The sequence below is a fragment of the Nyctibius grandis genome, chromosome 13 (genome assembly GCF_013368605.1).
Source record: "Nyctibius grandis isolate bNycGra1 chromosome 13, bNycGra1.pri, whole genome shotgun sequence".
Lineage (NCBI taxonomy): Eukaryota > Metazoa > Chordata > Aves > Nyctibiiformes > Nyctibiidae > Nyctibius > Nyctibius grandis.
Genome location: NC_090670.1, coordinates 10,361,275 through 10,378,148, shown reverse-complemented (window position 1 = coordinate 10,378,148; position 16,874 = coordinate 10,361,275). Strand labels below are relative to the sequence as shown.

Below are 16,874 nucleotides of genomic sequence, written 5' to 3'. Positions count from 1 at the left end.
CACCCCTTTCTCCTCCACAGCAGTTATGTCAAGTGGATGGGGATTAAGAGGTGGAAACCCATGGATCTGCCATTCAGAGGTGGCCAGGGTGGGCAGTCCGTGCTCTTGGGGCAGGCTCTTCCCATCAGTCTCTCTCCTGTGGCAGCTGTTGTGCACTTATGTGGGATCACTTGGCTGGAGTCTTCTGCATCACCCACGTGTAGCTTCAGATCCACTTCCTGCCCTTTCCTCAGCCTCACACTGCCCAGCTGGGAGGTGGTCTTGGCCTTTGTTGAGGGAATTACGCCACCTTCCAGGACTTATGCCACTGTCAACCGGGCTCTGCCTTAAGTTCCTGCTCAAAGAAGAGTTGCCAATCCACTGAGTAAATAAGTGGTTTATTTATCCGACATGCAGAGCAGCTTGAGCTGAGTGCCTCCAAAGAGGGACCTCGAACAAAGAAATCCCTGGGCAATTATACCCTTACAATCTAAGTTCCCCACCCCTCATGAGACAGTTCTGACCAGCAATAATATTAGGGTCTGGGGTCTTCCCATTCTTCATTGGGTCCATTCATTGTCTCTAGGCAGGCTGTTTCTTCTCTTATCGCTAAGGTTGCTGTGTCAGCTGACAATGGTAGCAGCCTTCCTTGCTTGCTTCCAGCTCGAACCAGCTCTGGGGCCTTCTTTTACTCAGCTAGGTAAAAGTTCGGCATATCTGGGTGAAAGTTCACAGCTTGCAGCCTAAGGCTTCAGCAAATTTAGAGAGTCCAGCGCAGAGCCACAAAGATGATTAAGGGAGTGGAACATCTCCCTTATGAGGAGAGGCTGAGGGAGCTGGGTCTCTTTAGCTTGGAGAAGAGGAGACTGAGGGGTGACCTCATTAATGTTTTTAAATATGTAAAGGGCAAGTGTCATGAGGATGGAGCCAGGCTCTTCTCAGTGACATCCATTGACAGGACAAGGGACAACGGGTGCAAGATGGAACACAGGAGGATCCACATAAATATGAGGAAAAACTTCTTTACGGTGAGGGTAACTGAACACTGGAACAGGCTGCCCAGAGAGGTTGTGGAGTCTCCTTCTCTGGAGACATTCAAAACCCGCCTGGACGCGTTCCTGTGTGATATGGTCTAGGCAATCCTGCTCCGGCAGGGGGATTGGACTAGATGATCTTTCGAGGTCCCTTCCAATCCCTAACATTCTGTGATTCTGTGATTCTGTGAAATTTAGCTATTAACGCTCAGCAAGTTATACTAAGCAAATTCTGTGTAAGTAGTATACCAAATCACACAACAGGCTCACAGTGATGGTAGAAGATCAGGGCAGTCAGCACCAGGAGCAGAAGATAGCAGTAAGGGCCATGTTTTGCAGCTGGGCATGGTGGGATCTGCAGCCCAGACTTTGTCTGCAGGGTTCCCTGGAAAGCTTGTAAAATCAGATTAGGATGAGAAAATAATGGACTAGGTCAGGGGCCTAGAAAAGTCCCAGAGTGCCTGACTGCATTCAGCACCAACAGACGTGCCCACTAGGCTGGAGGATGCTGCTTGGACCATCATTTCCCCAAGCCCTGCCTGGCTGACCGAGAAGGAGCTGCAGAGCACTTTGTAGCATCCTTACCCAGCAGCTGAGGCAGCCCAGGACATGGAATACTCATCAAGAGCAAGCCTCACCTCTCCTGGAGAGAGCGGGTTGCATGGGGGAGTATGGACATACAGTGGCATCATGGGGCATGGCTTTGAAACGTGCTGCCCTGAGCACATCCTGGAGGCAGGACACCTTGTCTCCAGGCTCCTCTTGCGCTCACAGGCTAGAAACAGGCTGGTAACAACGTGGGGTAGGAGGCGGGAGATACAGAGAGCAGAGAGAAACCCTGCAGTTAGTTGTGGAATACGTAGTAGGATGGAGGAATGTGACAAGAGACACCTGACAGACAGAAAAGGGAAGTCTAAGTCTGTTCGTTCTCTCTTGGTTACACACAGGGAAACTGAGGTGGAGGAGGCAGTGAGCCACTTGGCCCTAGCTCCATGGCTGAGCTGGGGATTAAGCTGTGCTTTCCCGAGTTTGCTTCAGCCCCTGTTGGCCACAGTCCCTGCTCAGGTGCTCTCTTCAGCATGCTGCTGCCCATTTCTGTTATGTGCTGGTAACTTTTTCTGAGAATGGTGCCCATATGCCCAGCTGCAATACTTGCACACATCCCCCACGCCTGGCTCAGGTAGGTGCTGCATACCGGGGGCTCTCCATCCAGCACAGGAGAAACCAGATTCAGAAGAAGCCCTGGCCCATGGTTTATCTGGCTGGGGCTCAGCATTGAAGCACCTCGCACACTTTGGATTGCAAAATAATCTCTGCTTCAGATGTACTAGAAAGGGGTGGCAGGGACGTGCTTTGTCTTCCTGGAGACACCAGATAGCTCCGTGATCACTGGATCAGCCAGCCCAGGCACTCCTAGCAGCTGAGCCATGAAAGAGAGTAAGATCCCTGGTGTCTGGGAGGATTCGGCCAGGCAGCCCACACCACAGCAGGGCTCTTTGCAGGGTGGTGACTAGGCAGGGCAACCCCTGGCCAGGAGGCAGAGGACTTTGTGCTGGTCCAGCCTTTCCCCTGCACAGAAACGTCTGTGGCTTGAGGAAGGCTGTGATGCATCCTCGTGCTGAGAGGAAACAGTGTCTGGTCTCAGTTTCCTACAAGATAAATGTCAAGAGACGCTTCCAGTAACGGATGCCAGAGCTTGGCAGGCCCTGACGCATCTGCCTGCCTGCCCACAGACCTTTCCCAGTGCTCTCGCTCAGCACAGCCCCTTCACTAATTCCTGGGTGGCTGGAGAACATCCTGGAGCTTCTCAGGGCTAGTTGGTGAAGGCTGCTCGGTCACCTGCAGAGATTTCAGCCCTGTTTCCTCTTTGAAAATGATCCAGAGGGGGCTGTGGTGCACACAGCTCTTTCTCTGATCTAACCGTGTGTCACCGGACAAATGTGCCACAACACAGCAGCCTGTTTCTGGAGGCAGGATGAGCCTGAGCATCCATTGGTAGAAGCAGGGACCATGTCCCTGCTTCACCAAGCAGAGCTGGGTACCAGCCCTGAGAGACAAGGAAGCCAGGGCCACACAGAGCAGCCAGTCCTGTGTGACTGACTACACTTACATCTGAGCCAGCTCCTGGGTGGGCTTGTGGTCCTCACCAATTTTGTGTTGCCAAAAACCTCCTGCTCTTGACCAATCCCCATCAGTCCCTCACCCTGATGAGTATTTAAGCTTCAGCTGGTCGGGTCCAGGGGGCAGAGGGTTTGGTTATCTGGCCTTGTCCAAAGGCATCAACACAGGGGACTGGGCCAGTTCCTCAGTGAGTGTGTGCGGGTCTCTCTCTACAGTCCAGCTGATATTTGGGGCTGAGCTGATGTCTCTGCTCTGTTCTGTCTGCTTCACCATGCCTAGGATGCTCCTCTGCGCTGGTGGTCCAGAGACTGCAGCCAGCTGTTCTTGTGCAGCACTGGCCACTGTGCTCAGGAGAGATGCAGCTGCCTTGGAGCTGAGGAAAGTTGCCTTGAGAAGGGCCCAAGGTGACAGGTTTTGTCCTCCCAGGCTGAAGGCTACCCTACCTCAGGCAGGAATGTTCCCCTTGAGAAGCTTACGGCTCCAATTCCTCTCTTCAGGCCAGGGCTTGCCAGGCAGCCTCTCCTCACATCTGTGCCTGGTTATTGTCAGAATGCAATTAAGCCAATGGGTGATTGCATCTCCTGCTTGGGGCTGTAGTGTAATCACTGCCAAGGCCACAGCAAAGGCTCCTTGTACAGCAATGTGGAGCCCGGCAGTTCCATGAGGCTTTTTCAGCCCTTCTTCATTTGAGACATCAGCTTCTGCTCTCTGCTGAGTGTGGGTTCCCAGACAGGCCTTGCCACGGGACCGATCTGCAGCATGTGTCCCTGCTTCCTCCGGACACAGGCTGTGGAGGGGACTGTCTGTGCGCACCACAGCCAGCCCAGTGCACCGAGGGCGGGCAGGAGCTGAGTGGCTCAGTGCAGCCATTCTTCGCACAACCACCCTGCCTCATGGCAGGGCCCTGGGATCCCCACCACGACTGTCCCCTGGTGCTGCCAGCAGAGCTCTGCTCAGAGCTGCCCCAGGCCACATCTGTTACAGATGTGAGCAGAGGCTGTCTGACTCTGATGGGGCACCGTGGGAATTCACAAGCCAATCGCTGGCTGTCCCTGGGCTGGCACACCTACCCTGCCCATCCCACTGTGATGCTGGCCAGTACCTGGCTGACCCCTGCCATTCTCCAAAGCCCCCTCATAACCATGCGTCCCACCGGTGTTCGTGGGGCTGCCTGGCTCCCCCGCCACAGAGGGAGGACTCAGCACTGGGGATGGGCTGGTGCAGGCTCTGACGAGCCAGCAGTGATGGCAACACTGCCACCGCCGTGGAAAAGCATGCTGCCCAGCGAGCATGACCCCACACCTGCTCCACAGCCCGCCAGGATCTCTGGGCCTTTGTGAGGTGGCCATTTTTCCAGAAGGTCTGCACCCTATGAGAGAGAGGCATGAGGCAGGAGCCAGTGTCACCCTGTTCATCGCCATTCCTGGGAGGGGAAACATCTGCCACTGTGTGGGGTGGGTGCCAGGGAGGGGGAGAGCCACTGGTGGCAGGAAGATGGCTCCAGCCCATGACACACCTTGCTGGGGATCAGGGCAAGGCGGCAGCTCATCCAGCAGTCAACGTCCCACCAGAGACCCTGGGAGCCACAGCACATAGAGAACTTGTCCAGTGAGTGAGCAAGGAGGGCTTGCTCCAGGCAGCCATGGAAAGCAGGATGGTGACACCCAGCCGCAGCAGCAGGAGTGTTATGGGAAGGAGACGAAGGGAAGTGGAGGGCCAAAGCCCAGTGCTGAGTCAGGTTGAGCAAGCACTTCTGCCCTTGAGCCACCGATCCCCACTGATTGTGAAATGGACGCTGGGGCCTGGAGCAGGGCCTCCTCCCCCAGCCCTTATCTTTGCTGCTTCCTCCTCCTCCAGGACTGTGCCCAGGCAGTGGGAACTTGTGCAAAACGAAGCTGAGAAGCTCTGGGGCTAATTAATTACTAGCTGCTGGTAATGCTGACTGAGCCCCCGGGGACTTCCAAGGCTGGAGCAGAGGAGAAAGTGCAGAGAGATACTGGAAAATTACTGTTTAATTCTTCAGCATTATGGCTGACTATATGGCATCTGGTAGATGAGGGACAGGAAGAGGCTGATAATGAGCCAGCCACCTCAGCAGCTCTGCAGGCCTTCTCCTTCCCGGCAGCAGGGGCAGCCAGGGCCCTGGAGGGCTGGCTCCAGCCCCAGTGAGAGTTCAGTGTCCAGTTGGATGCGGGTCCTTGGGCCAGTGCTGCCCATGCCTGGCCCCGCAGCCATCAGTACTCCTGCTGAGTGTCGCAGCCAAGGAACTCTATCCGCAGGGCAATGTGGTTGTGCCACTGGCGGGGGTGTATCCTCACATAGCGGGCAAAGAGGGGAGGCTCCAGGGTATTCATCACTGTGCTGGTGTGGTCTTGGTTTGCCTTGAAAATCTGGAGAGGAGAGAGGAATCAGGCGTGCGCTCTACTCTGCTGGTATAGTGAGCCCATGATCAACCCAGACAAGCACTACTTGGGAATGCTTTAGGGAGGAAAAAGCACAGCCTGGCTCACTGCTCTTGCAAAACCCCCTGTGAGCATGTTTGCTGCCAAGGGCCATGCTTGCTGCCCCAGGGGTGGCCATGGGCTGCCTTTGGCCGTGGAGCAGCTCTGCCTACCTTCTCCTTGCCATCCTGCAGGACTGGGCTCCAGTTCACACCGTTCTGGCTTCTGGAGACAGCAAACTCCTTCACAAACATGTGGGTGAAGACAGCTTTGGCACCTTGGGTTATGATTGCAGTCACCTTCTTGGTTACTTCAAAGTCCACCTGCAACCACTCGCTGGGGCTGTCACTCTGGGGAAGGACAGATTGCCTTTAACCCTTCAGCAGCAATGAGAAAGATGTGTGTTGCAGCTGAAGCCAAGCTAGCCCTGCACGTAGTCCTGGGCTTCACCTGCCCTACCAGGTGTCCGGTTGGAGCTGCTGGGTGCTAAATCAGTGTGGCAAATCTCCTGCCTGTGTGCAGGCAGCTTGCACAGCACACATGGCTGTACACACTCCCCATGCAGCCCTGGCTAGGAGAGGTTGCAAACACCCAGCCTGCCTGCTGGGATCCCACCTGCCTGCCCATGCCCCAGCTGCCTGCCTGAGGATGTGCTTGCATGGGCTACCTTTGGCCTCCATGCGTTGGTCCTCCCCTGCAGGTGCAGGCGGGCCTTGGAGGGTGACCAGCTGGAGAAGATGTTGGTGCTGTAGGAGGATGCAGAGATGCGCTGGTCAGGGATCCCTCTGGTCTCCATTCCTAGGGGCATGGAGCAACCTGGAAGATAGGAGCGATGCTTGTTAGAGGCGGGGAACAGACCCATGATGGAGATGCCATTTGGCTGCTCACCAGTCCAGCCACCCTCCATGCACTTTCCCTGGTTACAGGTTCTCCTGTACCTTGCTGCACTGTCATGGTCCCTGCACTGCTCAGGGCCCCTGTGTGCATCATGGCTCTGGCTGGGGAGTGTCAAACTACACCTGCCAGTAATCCCACCTACTTTTCTCCTTGGGGATTTTATCTAGGAGGAATGTGAAGAATTTGTGAATCTGCAGGACATAAGGAGAACCTGTGTCCAGGAGAAAGACAAGAATACCTGGCAGGGAGACACCCTGCACACAGTGTGATCAGGTGTGCATGTGCACAGCTGGCTCTGAGCCGGCTGGCAGGCTTGTAGCATGCGGCAACAGCACAGCCGCTGCTGCTTGTAGCTGCTGGAGAGTCTGCCCAGCTGGTGTGCGAAGCTAAAGAAAGGATCCCAGAGCACCACTGCCCCAGGTCCCACTGTGGGCCAGAGTGGTCTCGCCTTGGAGTGACAAAGCCAGAGGAAAAGCCTATAGTGTCTGGCTCTGCTTGTTCCCTGCTCCCCCAGACTGAGGCAGCAGCTCCCCAGCTATCCACTTAGCTGCTGCTGGAGGTTTCTGGTGGTTCAGGAAAAAGCGGTGGTGAGAGCTGGCCCTGTGCTCTCTGTCTGATATTGCTATATCTAAGACCATAAAGAGATATTTCAGCTTTGTTCTCCCGACATCTCAATGCCATCTCCAGCCTCCTCCTTTCCCCTCCACAACCGCCTGGGGAGTCCTGAAACACGTGGAGCTGGTGCTCAACAACCCACTGGATCAGGCCCTGGCTTTGATGCTTGGTATCCAGAGGTGGGACTTACTGTTCAGATCGCAGCCGATGAGCTCCATGCGCAGTGTGGCCCGGATGGTGTAGTGAGTGGGGTGAATGCGGATGTACCGGGTTATGATCGGAGGGTTGAAGTGATTTTCTTTCACTCCGCTTGCATCCACATTTGCAAAGAACAGCTGCAGGGAAAAGGAGAAAAAGGATTGTTGTACCGGTGGAAAGAGAGCTAGACAGGACAAGGGTTAGTGGGGAGAAGAACATTTCTGTCTGGCACTTCTGTATCTTATCACCATCCTTACAAGAGAACACCAGCTCAGGGAAATTATTTGAGATGTGATTCAGACCAAAGAAGTGTGAATGGACCAAATCAGGGTGAACCACTGAGAAACAGAGAAGGAGAAAATTAGGGTCCATGCAAATGAACATGTTTTTATATTTTCACCAGAGGGGAGAAAAAGAAGAAAAAAAGAGTCAGTCCTGGGACTTTTTAAGCTGGGAAAAGTTTTGGCCACAGCTGGTGTACGTAATGGAGGCTTTTCTGGATACTTTTCTTCTCCCAATGGAATGATCAGCTTATGCATATTTAGGTTGTGGGTTTTTTAATGAGTAGAGATCCCCCCAAATCATCTGCATGATGTTTTTAGAAAGCCAAATTTGCTTTTGGGTTCAAAAAAGGTATTCAGGCAAAATCTTATGCCTAGCTCTAAGTAACATGCAACATAATGTTAAGCGGTGGATCTGAGAGTCCCCTGGGATCGTGGAAAGAAATAGCTCAGTCCATTTTAAATGAGACAGATGGACAAAGACAGCAAGTCCCTTGCAGATCTGTGATCTGCGATTCAGTCATCCTGGCAGTGAATGCTCACTGTTCCTGCCCTAATCAATTATCTCAGGGGCTCAGGAAATATCTGCCCTGTGTACAAATCTCCCTAGCCCTCATCACCCCAAGAGACCCCGTTCTGGGAAGACATTCTCCTCAAGACCCGTTCACCTTACCATCTGGGTGCTGGTGGCATTCCCCTTGTATTTCCTCCACCTTTGCCCATCAAGGCTGTAGAAGACAACAAACTGGGAGATGTAAAGGCTGGAGAACTTCTGTCTTGCCCCTTGGGTTTTTATGCTGTGAATAATCATGGGATGCAAAAGGTCCACCTGAGAATGAAAGTCAGGGATTGATTTCCGACGGAAAACCCAAGCCACGTTCAGGCAATGCACCATAAACCTGTGAAACTCGCTTCCTTGTGGTGTAACTGAGCACAGGTTATGAAACTAGTTAAAGTAGTCGTTCATAAGGGCACAAGTCAGCCAACAGCTGAGAGAGGGCATGGGAGAGCTGTTTGGAGAGGTGTGCTCACTTGGTCTTTGGGGGATTTTTTTGCACAATTTGATGCTGCAGCTGGACCATCAAGTGATTCCTCTGCTGCACTGAGGATGGATCTGGGGGTCAGGGCAGCAGCAACCATGGCCAGACCAACTGCCATTAGGATTTCAGAGTTCCCCTCCCAGAGGGGAAGCAGGGGAAATAGCAAGTTGTAGCTGAGGAGACACTGGCCATCCATGCAGGTCCTTGTGCAGAGTGCCTCAGCCATGAGCATGTCCTTGCAATGCCCCCAATGGTGCCTCCAGCCACAGGGCTCCTCTTACCTGGATCGAGGCATTTCTGCGGTCGGTGCTCCAAGCATTGATGGGGCCAGTGTTATCCAGCCTGGCCAGGTAAGGAGCCCACTGCCCTGCGAGGAGAGCACACAGATATGAGGATGCTGCTGGCCCCTGACACTGCCCAGCCCAAGGCGGTAAGAAGTCCATCTGCAGGATGGGGCCTGAGGATCACCCTAGGGTTTAGTAGCCATGTACAGGGTGGCAGAGCACTGACATGATGGGCCAGACATGTGGGAAGGCACCTCCATGTCCTGAGTGGGATGCTGACATGTGCATGGATGGAGGAAGGACTCTGCCAGGGACCCAGCGTAGCAGAGCCTTGAGCAGGCAAGCATGTGAGTTGTGTTGGCTAAAGCTGCCCCAACATCAGCTGCCTTCCTTGCATCAACAACCCCTACTCACCATACTGCCCCGACGCTGTGATCTGAGAGTCTGCAATGTGGCCCGAGGCCAGGCCGAGGGCGTTTCGGCAGTCTGCAGCCAAACAGGGAGAAGGAGGGTGAAAACCAGGGAGAGCTGATTAGATAATAAGGTGTTTGAAGGAAAAGCCTAGGCTGAGTAGCTGCCTCCAGGCTCAGGGAGGTTGTCTCAAGCCTCCAGGAGCCCCCAGCCTTGTTTGTCTCACACCAAGTGCTGGGTGTCAGATGCCTCCACATCCATCCCTGAATTTTAGGGGTGCTGGAAGTTCTTGCCCCCGGTTCCCGATGTCAGCAGCAGAGTTCCCAGCATCAGCCACAGAAGCCTCTTGCGAAACTCCTGTCACTGAGTCCTCGACCTCTCGTACCCATGTACTGATCTCCCAGCAATGCTGACAAGTGTCTCTTCCTTATACCCATGTCTTGTTCCTGGACCTTTTTGTTGCTAGGCAGCATCTTTTAAAAACAAATATCACATTGCTAAAGGAAAGTCTGCCTGACACCCCTGTCTCTGTGTGTCTCTATTCTGGTCTGCTGAGCACAGGGCTGTTTGTCTCTTATAATAACCATTATTATTAGCGACTTGTCACATCTTGGCATCTCTGCTGCATGGCAAATGCTTCTGGGGAAAATGTGAATTTGAAATCTTAAGCAGACTTTTAACTTATGGAAACATTTTCTACCTGGCATTTAATACTCCTTTAGGAGGAGGAGAGAGACTGTCACTGTGTGATAAAATACTACCCTCACAAACCACTTCTCTCAGTGCTTACTTATGGTGAGATAGAAACATGTTGTTCTGGGGTGAATGGAGTCAGAGGTTTCCTGTGAATTTTGCAGTTGCTCTTGGGGCTGTTTCTATGAGAGCAACCTGTAGTCAGGCATTGTCGCTCGCTGCCTCCTGCCATCACTACGTGCCTCAGTTTACCTCTTGCCATGTGGCTACGCAGGTGGGCACTGTACCTTCCTGATAGCGTGGGCAGGCACCAGCGTGTGCATGCAGTTGCTGGGGTAAGTGCATTTTACAGGAGGCCCAGGGACCCTCAGTTTTGGAAAACAAGAGCTCTGGGAGCAAATATTTGCAGACAAATGAAGCTGGTCTTCCAGCCTTCACCCCAACTGTGTCGCTGACTCTGTGCTCTCTGCTGGGCTGTGTAGGGTGGCAAGGGCTGAAGTCGTGACTTTCTTTTAGAGTGAAAACCCAGAAGACCCCGCTTAGGCCACCCCAGGGGAAATGCTGAGAGCCGTGGGGGACAGGGAGCTCAAAAACATGCTGGCCGTGGCCATGGCAGTAAGCAGACCAGGGCGCAAAAAGGATTACTCACTCAGGTTGTACACGAGGAAGAGAGCACTCATCCCGGCTTGCTGGTGCTCTCCCACCTTGCACTCTACCCGCCAGATCCCAGCATGTGACGGCCACATCTCCACCGTCCCGAAGACACCTGGCCAGGAATGGAGAGCAGAGGGGAGTTACTGGCTGTAATGGGATGCCACAGTGCCAAGCGCTGTGTGAACACAGAGCCAGACTCTTCCAGATCCATTCTCCCTCCTTGCTATGCACTTGCAGGCTTGGCACTTCCTAACAGGCATGGACATGAAGCCCCAGCAGCTGGGGTGTGCACAGTACCTGTGCTGTATCTCACCAGGATAAAGGTTGTAGACTCCCATGCGATACTCCTGGCTAGTCCTGACACTGAACAGCTGCCCATGAAAGTGGATGGAGTGGATATCCTCAGTGCTGCCCATGTTCAGGAGGTGCCATCTGACCCGTTGCTGCTGAGCCATCACCAGCCCGGGCAGTGTGTCACTCACGTAGCCGTTGATGGCTGGGGAAAGCAGCAGTCAGGAGCAGCTCAAGGCTCCACGGTTTTTCCATCCCAATATAGATTGTGTGATGGAAAGGGCAAAGGCAAGGGTCCTCACCGTGGAAGGAATGGTTTCTCTTAAAGTCAGGGTTGTCCTGCTGGATGAAGCAAGGAGGGCGGCAGTTCCTCTCCATGTTCTCCAGGAAGTACCAGCTTTTGGTCTCATCAAAGATGGTGAAGAGCAGGGAGAATTCCTGCACAGCCAGCTGCCTCCTGAAAACGAAGCTCAGCACCCCGTGGCGGCAGATGATCAGTGGCCCAATCAGGCCTGAGTGCAGGTCCTTCTCCTGCCAGGGAGCCAGGAAAGAAGGGTTTGCCTTGGATGGGGAGGCAGTGCTGATGCCTGCAAGTGGCCCAGCAGCGAGGAAAGTGGTGGCCCTGCTTGCATCCCTCGCCTGGGTCCCACTCAAGCACAGGGCATGGCTTGTGCAGGGTGGTGAGGACATGCTGGGTTCACTGGGGGATCCCCACTCTGCCCCTAGCTAAGAAAGGCTGTGCAGCAAGTGTTGGCACGTGCTTTCAAGAGACGTGGTGTCTGTCTGTCCAACTGTCTAACAGTCCCTACTCCACTAACACTGGAACCCATGGGCCGAATTCAGCCAGATTGGGCAGAGGGGTAGGGGACTGCAGAATGCTAGTTCCCTACAACTCTCATAAGCTGGTACAACTGGGGAAAGAGGGAAAAAACCCAATTAAGAGAAGAGAAAGCACCAGCATGCATTCATCACTGTATTAGACACCTGAGAATCTACACAGCCACAGGCTGCTTTCAGCAGAGCACCATAGGAAAAGCCTTGACCTCACAGGAGCCAGGTGTGCTGCCCATCTCTCCTTCCTGGGATGCCCCATGGAGCAGGCTCCCACCTACCAGGTCCACGTTGGAAAAGTAAGCCCAGGCCTTGCAGTCGAACTCCTGCGTGGTGGGTGCCATCTGGGGCAGGACTTTCCAGGAGTACTTCCGGAGCGTGCCGGGCTGCACCACCTCTCCACCCTGCGTTGCGCCCTGTGTCTCCTCATAGGCTTGCAGTGTGGAGTGGAAGGAGAAGGGCCGTGAGGCCAGATTCTTGAACGTAACCTGCACCGGAGGGAAGGCAAAGCAAAGGAAGTGTGGGAGGGGGCTAGGTGCAGCACTGAGAGTGCCCTGGACCCTGGGGTTGGATCCAGCCAGCTGGCGGGAAGGAGACAGCCCTGTCCCCAGTACCCAGACCTCCAGCTGGGCCCCACACAGTGGCCAGCCCCTGCTGAACCACAAGCTGTGGCTGTGCTGTGTGATGCCCAGTGGAAAGCACATCCTGGTCATGCCAGCAGGGTGAGGCCCTCTCCCTGCTCAAGGGGAGCAAGGTCAGCTACACTACTGTCTCTGGAGCCCAAAGGTGCTGAATCCATCCTGGTGAAGATTTCAGTGAAAACAGGGCAACTTCTCCAGGCATATGAGTCCTGAGCCTGGTGAAGAGCCTTTCACCTGTCCCTTAGGTGGGTGCTGAAGGACCTTTGGTGGTAAGGGAAGCCCAAACCTGCCCTCACATAGCACACCCAAAGAAGCTGTACTGAACCCTGCTTAGCTCATTACCCTTTCTGTAATCCTTTCTCCCAAAAGGCTCCCCATGGAGACCAGGAGCTGCTCGTGCTGTGCTGTTACAGGGGTTGGGTGTGTCTCAGGTCTAGGTCTTTGCATCTGAACACTCTGAGGTTCCTGCTGGCCCATTCCTCCAGCCACCGAGGTCCCTCTGAATGGTGGCTCTGCCTCCCAACCTAGTGCCGTCCATGTGCCATGCAGGGTGCCAACGGGCAGCTCCTGCCCCCAAGCCCTGAAGGTGAACCCACGGGCATCGCAGAGCCTGCAGGCCCACCTCAGCACCTCTGGCTGAGCACAGCCAGCAGCAGGGGGATTTCAGGTTTTATAGGAAATGGGAAATTTCAAATCACCAGGATGACATCTTCAACTTCTGCCCTGATGTACGGCCCAAGGATGCCCAAGTGCTCGTCCAGCTCCCCCCGCTGCAGTGGCTGTGTGAAGGAATCGTCCGCATACTCTCGGAAAACCACCTTGCGGTACTGCCGGAAAGGCTTCCTCCTGCCGCTCCAGGGGTCCCTGCTGGGGTGAGGGCAGTTAAGCAAGTCAGGTGATCTGTCCCACAGGGAGAGCAGCCAGGGCAGGGCTGCTGCAGGGCTGGGGTGATGCAGAGCCAAGAGCATCCCAGACCCACTTGCAAGGAAGCTCAAGGTTGCTGGAGTTACAAAACTCCTCAGGTGGAGGGGAGGTGCTGGGAGCATCCTTCCCGTGGGCTGCTTGGCTGGGTCATACAGTCATAGACCTGTGATCCTGCCTACCAGGACATGCCAACTCATGCACCAAGCCATGCCAGGCAGTGCAGGAGGAATACATGAAGGACAATCACACTTACGTGGCTTTTAGGAAGTGCTGGGGTCTCTGGTTCCCATATTCCCACATCACCTCCACTGCTGCAATGAAGTATTGCCGTACCTCCCCCTGAAAGGAGCGCGGGTCGTGTTCCTCTTCCCCGTAGATGTCGAAATCCTCCATAGTCTGCTCCATGTCACCGTACTCATCGTAGTCCGGCTTGTCAGCCTTTGGCCTCGAGGGGCTGGAATGGGTCCTGTTGTTCAGAGACAGTCTCTCCCTGTGTTCTGGGGCATGGTTCCTCTTCCCAGCTGTGCTGTTGCTTTCCCCATCCTCCTTGGTGTCTCCTAAGCCCTGGCCCTCTCTCTTCCCAGTGTCTCTGAGGACACCTTCCCCACCGAGCACCTGCCATCCATCCGGACTGGCTTGCACATATTTGGCTGTTTTTTTGGTAGTGCTGTGGTTGTGAGTGGGGCTGCTTGGAGACAGGGAATAGTTCTCTTTGGAGCCTGGTTTCATAGGGATTTGTTCTGGGCTTTGCCCAGACATGCTTTCAGGCACATAGTCCTCCGTGGGATTGGCCTTGAGCTGCTGAGGCTGAGGCTTGAACTGACCCAGCTGCTCCACAGAGTTTGTCGCCTCCTCCATCTGGCTTCTCCCCTGAGCCTGCTCACTCCCAGGAGCCCCCCAGACCGCACCTCTGCCTGGCTGCAGCTCAGACAAAGCTGGGCTCTGCAAGCCCCCAGCGTGTCCTGCTGTCCCCAGGGAGACCAGGTCCCAGTTTGAGGCCAGGTCTGCAGCCACAGCAGCAGCTGGCATTTCTGAGCTGCTTGCTGCCATCAGTGCCTCACTGCCCAGTGCTCCCTGCGTGGGGAAGGAGTGTCTGCTGTGCTGGGCCCCCTCACTGCTGCTCCGTGCACCCCCATCTGTGCTTGTCCTCCCCTCAGGATGCATCTCATCAGCACTATCTCCAAGCAGAGCCTGTGGAGCATCCCTGCCTGAGTGTAGTCTCCCCTCAACCATGTTTGATTTTTCTTCCAGGCTTTCCTGGGCCACCATCACCTCCAGCAAAGTGTCGTTCGATACCAGGGACCTATTTTTGAAGTGAGCACTGCAAAAAGGGGAATGAGGTCCACACACCTTTGGGGCTTTCTTATTCACTACTGTCTCAGGTGTCTGGCTGGCCAGATCCTGCTCTGCTCTGTTACTCTCAGAGAGGGGCTCCCTGCTACCAGGCCAGTTGGTGTTGGGAAAACCCAGACCATGCATCAAGCCTCTGCTTTCCAGTGACCTGGCTTGTCGAGGCCTCCAGTTGGGGCCACTCATGCTTGGGGCTGGAGCTCTGTGTCTCAGAAACTGCTCAGGGCTGTTTAGGAAAGCATTTGGAAACTGCCTTGTGTCATTGGCCACGACGTTCGATTCAGGAAAGGCAAGAATGTCCATCTCTGGCAATTCCTTAGCAGCTGTAGCATCCTGAAACATTGCCTCCAAGATTAATTCATCCTTCTCTTCTGTCGTGATATAGCTGGAAGGCTCAAGGTCATTGGTGTGTGCAAAGGTGGTTTCTAGAAAGCTTGTGCTTTTGGCAAGTTCATTTGTTTCTTGTTCTGTGCCACTTTTTGCAGGCAAGGAGTTACTTTCATCTGTGAGGATTTGTTCTTGTACAGGTTTGCTGGGTCCCAGGTCTGAGAAAGAAACATTTCTCCCTTCAAAAGATTCATAGAAGCCTTGCGAAACCACTTTGTGAGGTCTTTTTTCCAGCCCAGCATCTAGCTCATTTGATGAATAATTGCTTTCTCTGGTGTGACTGTGAACCACAGAGTGAGAAGCCCTGTTGTCTTCTGTGTCGTCTGGAGATGCAGAAGGATTGTCCAGTGTGGAGGAAGAGTTATGATCTGTACTTATAGTTGGTTCTGTATTGATTATCTCCTTTGGCTCATATAGATTTAAGGATATTTTATCAGCCCCTCTTAGCAACTTGTCCTCAGCACCCTGTGAAGACGTATCTTGAAGCCCCAGATTGTGCTCCAGGTCATTCTGGTGAAATGAGCTCCTATTCTCTTGCAGAGAAGCTTTGCTAGCAGCATAAGCAATCGAGTCCCACAAGTTTGTTGCATGAGTAGTTGTCTTTTGAGGCTCTGCTTCCAGGTTCTCTAATGTACCACCAGATTGGACCATCATCCTTTTCACTGGTTCCTGCACCTCTGAGATTTTTGTCACCTTCTTTCCTGACAGAGCATCTTCTGGAGTTGGCGTGGCTTGGTGCAGCCATTGCTGACCTTCTTCTGAGCTCACAATACCATGGACCCTTCCACTGACACTTGCCAAGTGTTCTCCAGGTGGGAGAGCCCCAAACCCTTCATCCTGGCTGATGATTTTTGACAATTCTTCTTCATCTTCCAGGAAGGATTCATAGGACACTGGCTCATAGTTTGTCTCTGGCAGAGGAGACATGGAAATATTAGGTGGATGTGGGATTGTTCCTAAAAGTGTTGATGTACCATTGGAAGTGGGATCAGAAATCCTGCCATTGGTCAGGAGGGCCCCATGGCTGGGTTCTGTCAAGCACAATCTTGACTTCTCTGTCTCGTTTCTGGAAGAGGTGACGTTGTTCAGTTGCTCATTCACGCATGGCCTGCGCCATCTCTTTCTTTTAGAGAATCCCCTGGGTTGGAAGTCAAAGGCGCCCTCCTCCTCCTCGAAATCCACATAATCTTCCTCATCAGGGTATTGCTCATACTGGCACTGCAAGACTGTGAACTTGGCACGCATCCCTCGATCTCTGAAATCAGGATTCAGGCACCCCAGCATCCAGACGCCTGTCTCAATAGAGGACAAGAGGACACCATCAGCCCACCACAGTGGGGGATTAGAAGAGCTGCCATCCCCATGCTGCTCCCTTGCTAGTGCAGCCTATATTTTTAGGCAGCCTTGGGTTCATGGTAGTGATTTCATGTTTTCATAAGCCCTAGAGTATCTTACAGCTGGACTCACAGGACATCAGGGTTGCTGGAAACATCAGAGCCAGTCCTGACAAGCACCATCAGCAGGGCTCGTGTTTCCTGCCAGAGCTTAACGAGATACACACATCCGTGAGGCCCCAACGATAGCTTGGTGAGAACACTTAATGCACTGAGAACCCACAGAACCTCCAGGATTATTGCCAGCAGCAGAGTAATCACCATAATCCACCCCCAAAGACATGCTGGTGCTGTCAAATACACCTCTCTCCCAGACACAGTCATCACATCTCTCCCACTCGAGGGAGAACGAAATGAAAAGACTGCCTCTTGCTCACATCCCCAGCCAACGCATTTGCTCCCTGCAGC

The 16,874-nt window shown here is 53.8% G+C and overlaps 1 protein-coding gene across 5 annotated transcripts in view; it reads right to left on the bottom strand.

Annotated features, from left to right (window-relative positions):
* Positions 1 to 361: 361 nt before the first annotated feature.
* Positions 362 to 16,874, bottom strand: part of F8 (coagulation factor VIII) — a 32,156-nt gene continuing 15,643 nt past the window's right edge. For 2 of the 5 annotated variants that reach the window (XM_068411696.1, XM_068411695.1), the window contains 13 exons: positions 13,589 to 16,364; positions 13,110 to 13,278; positions 12,052 to 12,258; positions 11,242 to 11,470; positions 10,962 to 11,144; positions 10,644 to 10,760; positions 9,305 to 9,376; positions 8,888 to 8,973; positions 8,240 to 8,395; positions 7,278 to 7,422; positions 6,243 to 6,391; positions 5,749 to 5,925; positions 362 to 5,524 (listed from right to left, as the gene is read on the bottom strand). In XM_068411696.1, coding sequence (XP_068267797.1) covers positions 5,369 to 5,524; positions 5,749 to 5,925; positions 6,243 to 6,391; positions 7,278 to 7,422; positions 8,240 to 8,395; positions 8,888 to 8,973; positions 9,305 to 9,376; positions 10,644 to 10,760; positions 10,962 to 11,144; positions 11,242 to 11,470; positions 12,052 to 12,258; positions 13,110 to 13,278; positions 13,589 to 16,364 — 4,622 coding nt within the window. In that variant the 3' untranslated portion in view covers positions 362 to 5,368. Of the gene's footprint in view, positions 5,525 to 5,748; positions 5,926 to 6,242; positions 6,392 to 7,277; positions 7,423 to 8,239; positions 8,396 to 8,887; positions 8,974 to 9,304; positions 9,377 to 10,643; positions 10,761 to 10,961; positions 11,145 to 11,241; positions 11,471 to 12,051; positions 12,259 to 13,109; positions 13,279 to 13,588; positions 16,365 to 16,874 lie in introns of those variants that run through there. The other 3 variants (XM_068411697.1, XM_068411699.1, XM_068411700.1) reach the window with 3 other exon arrangements.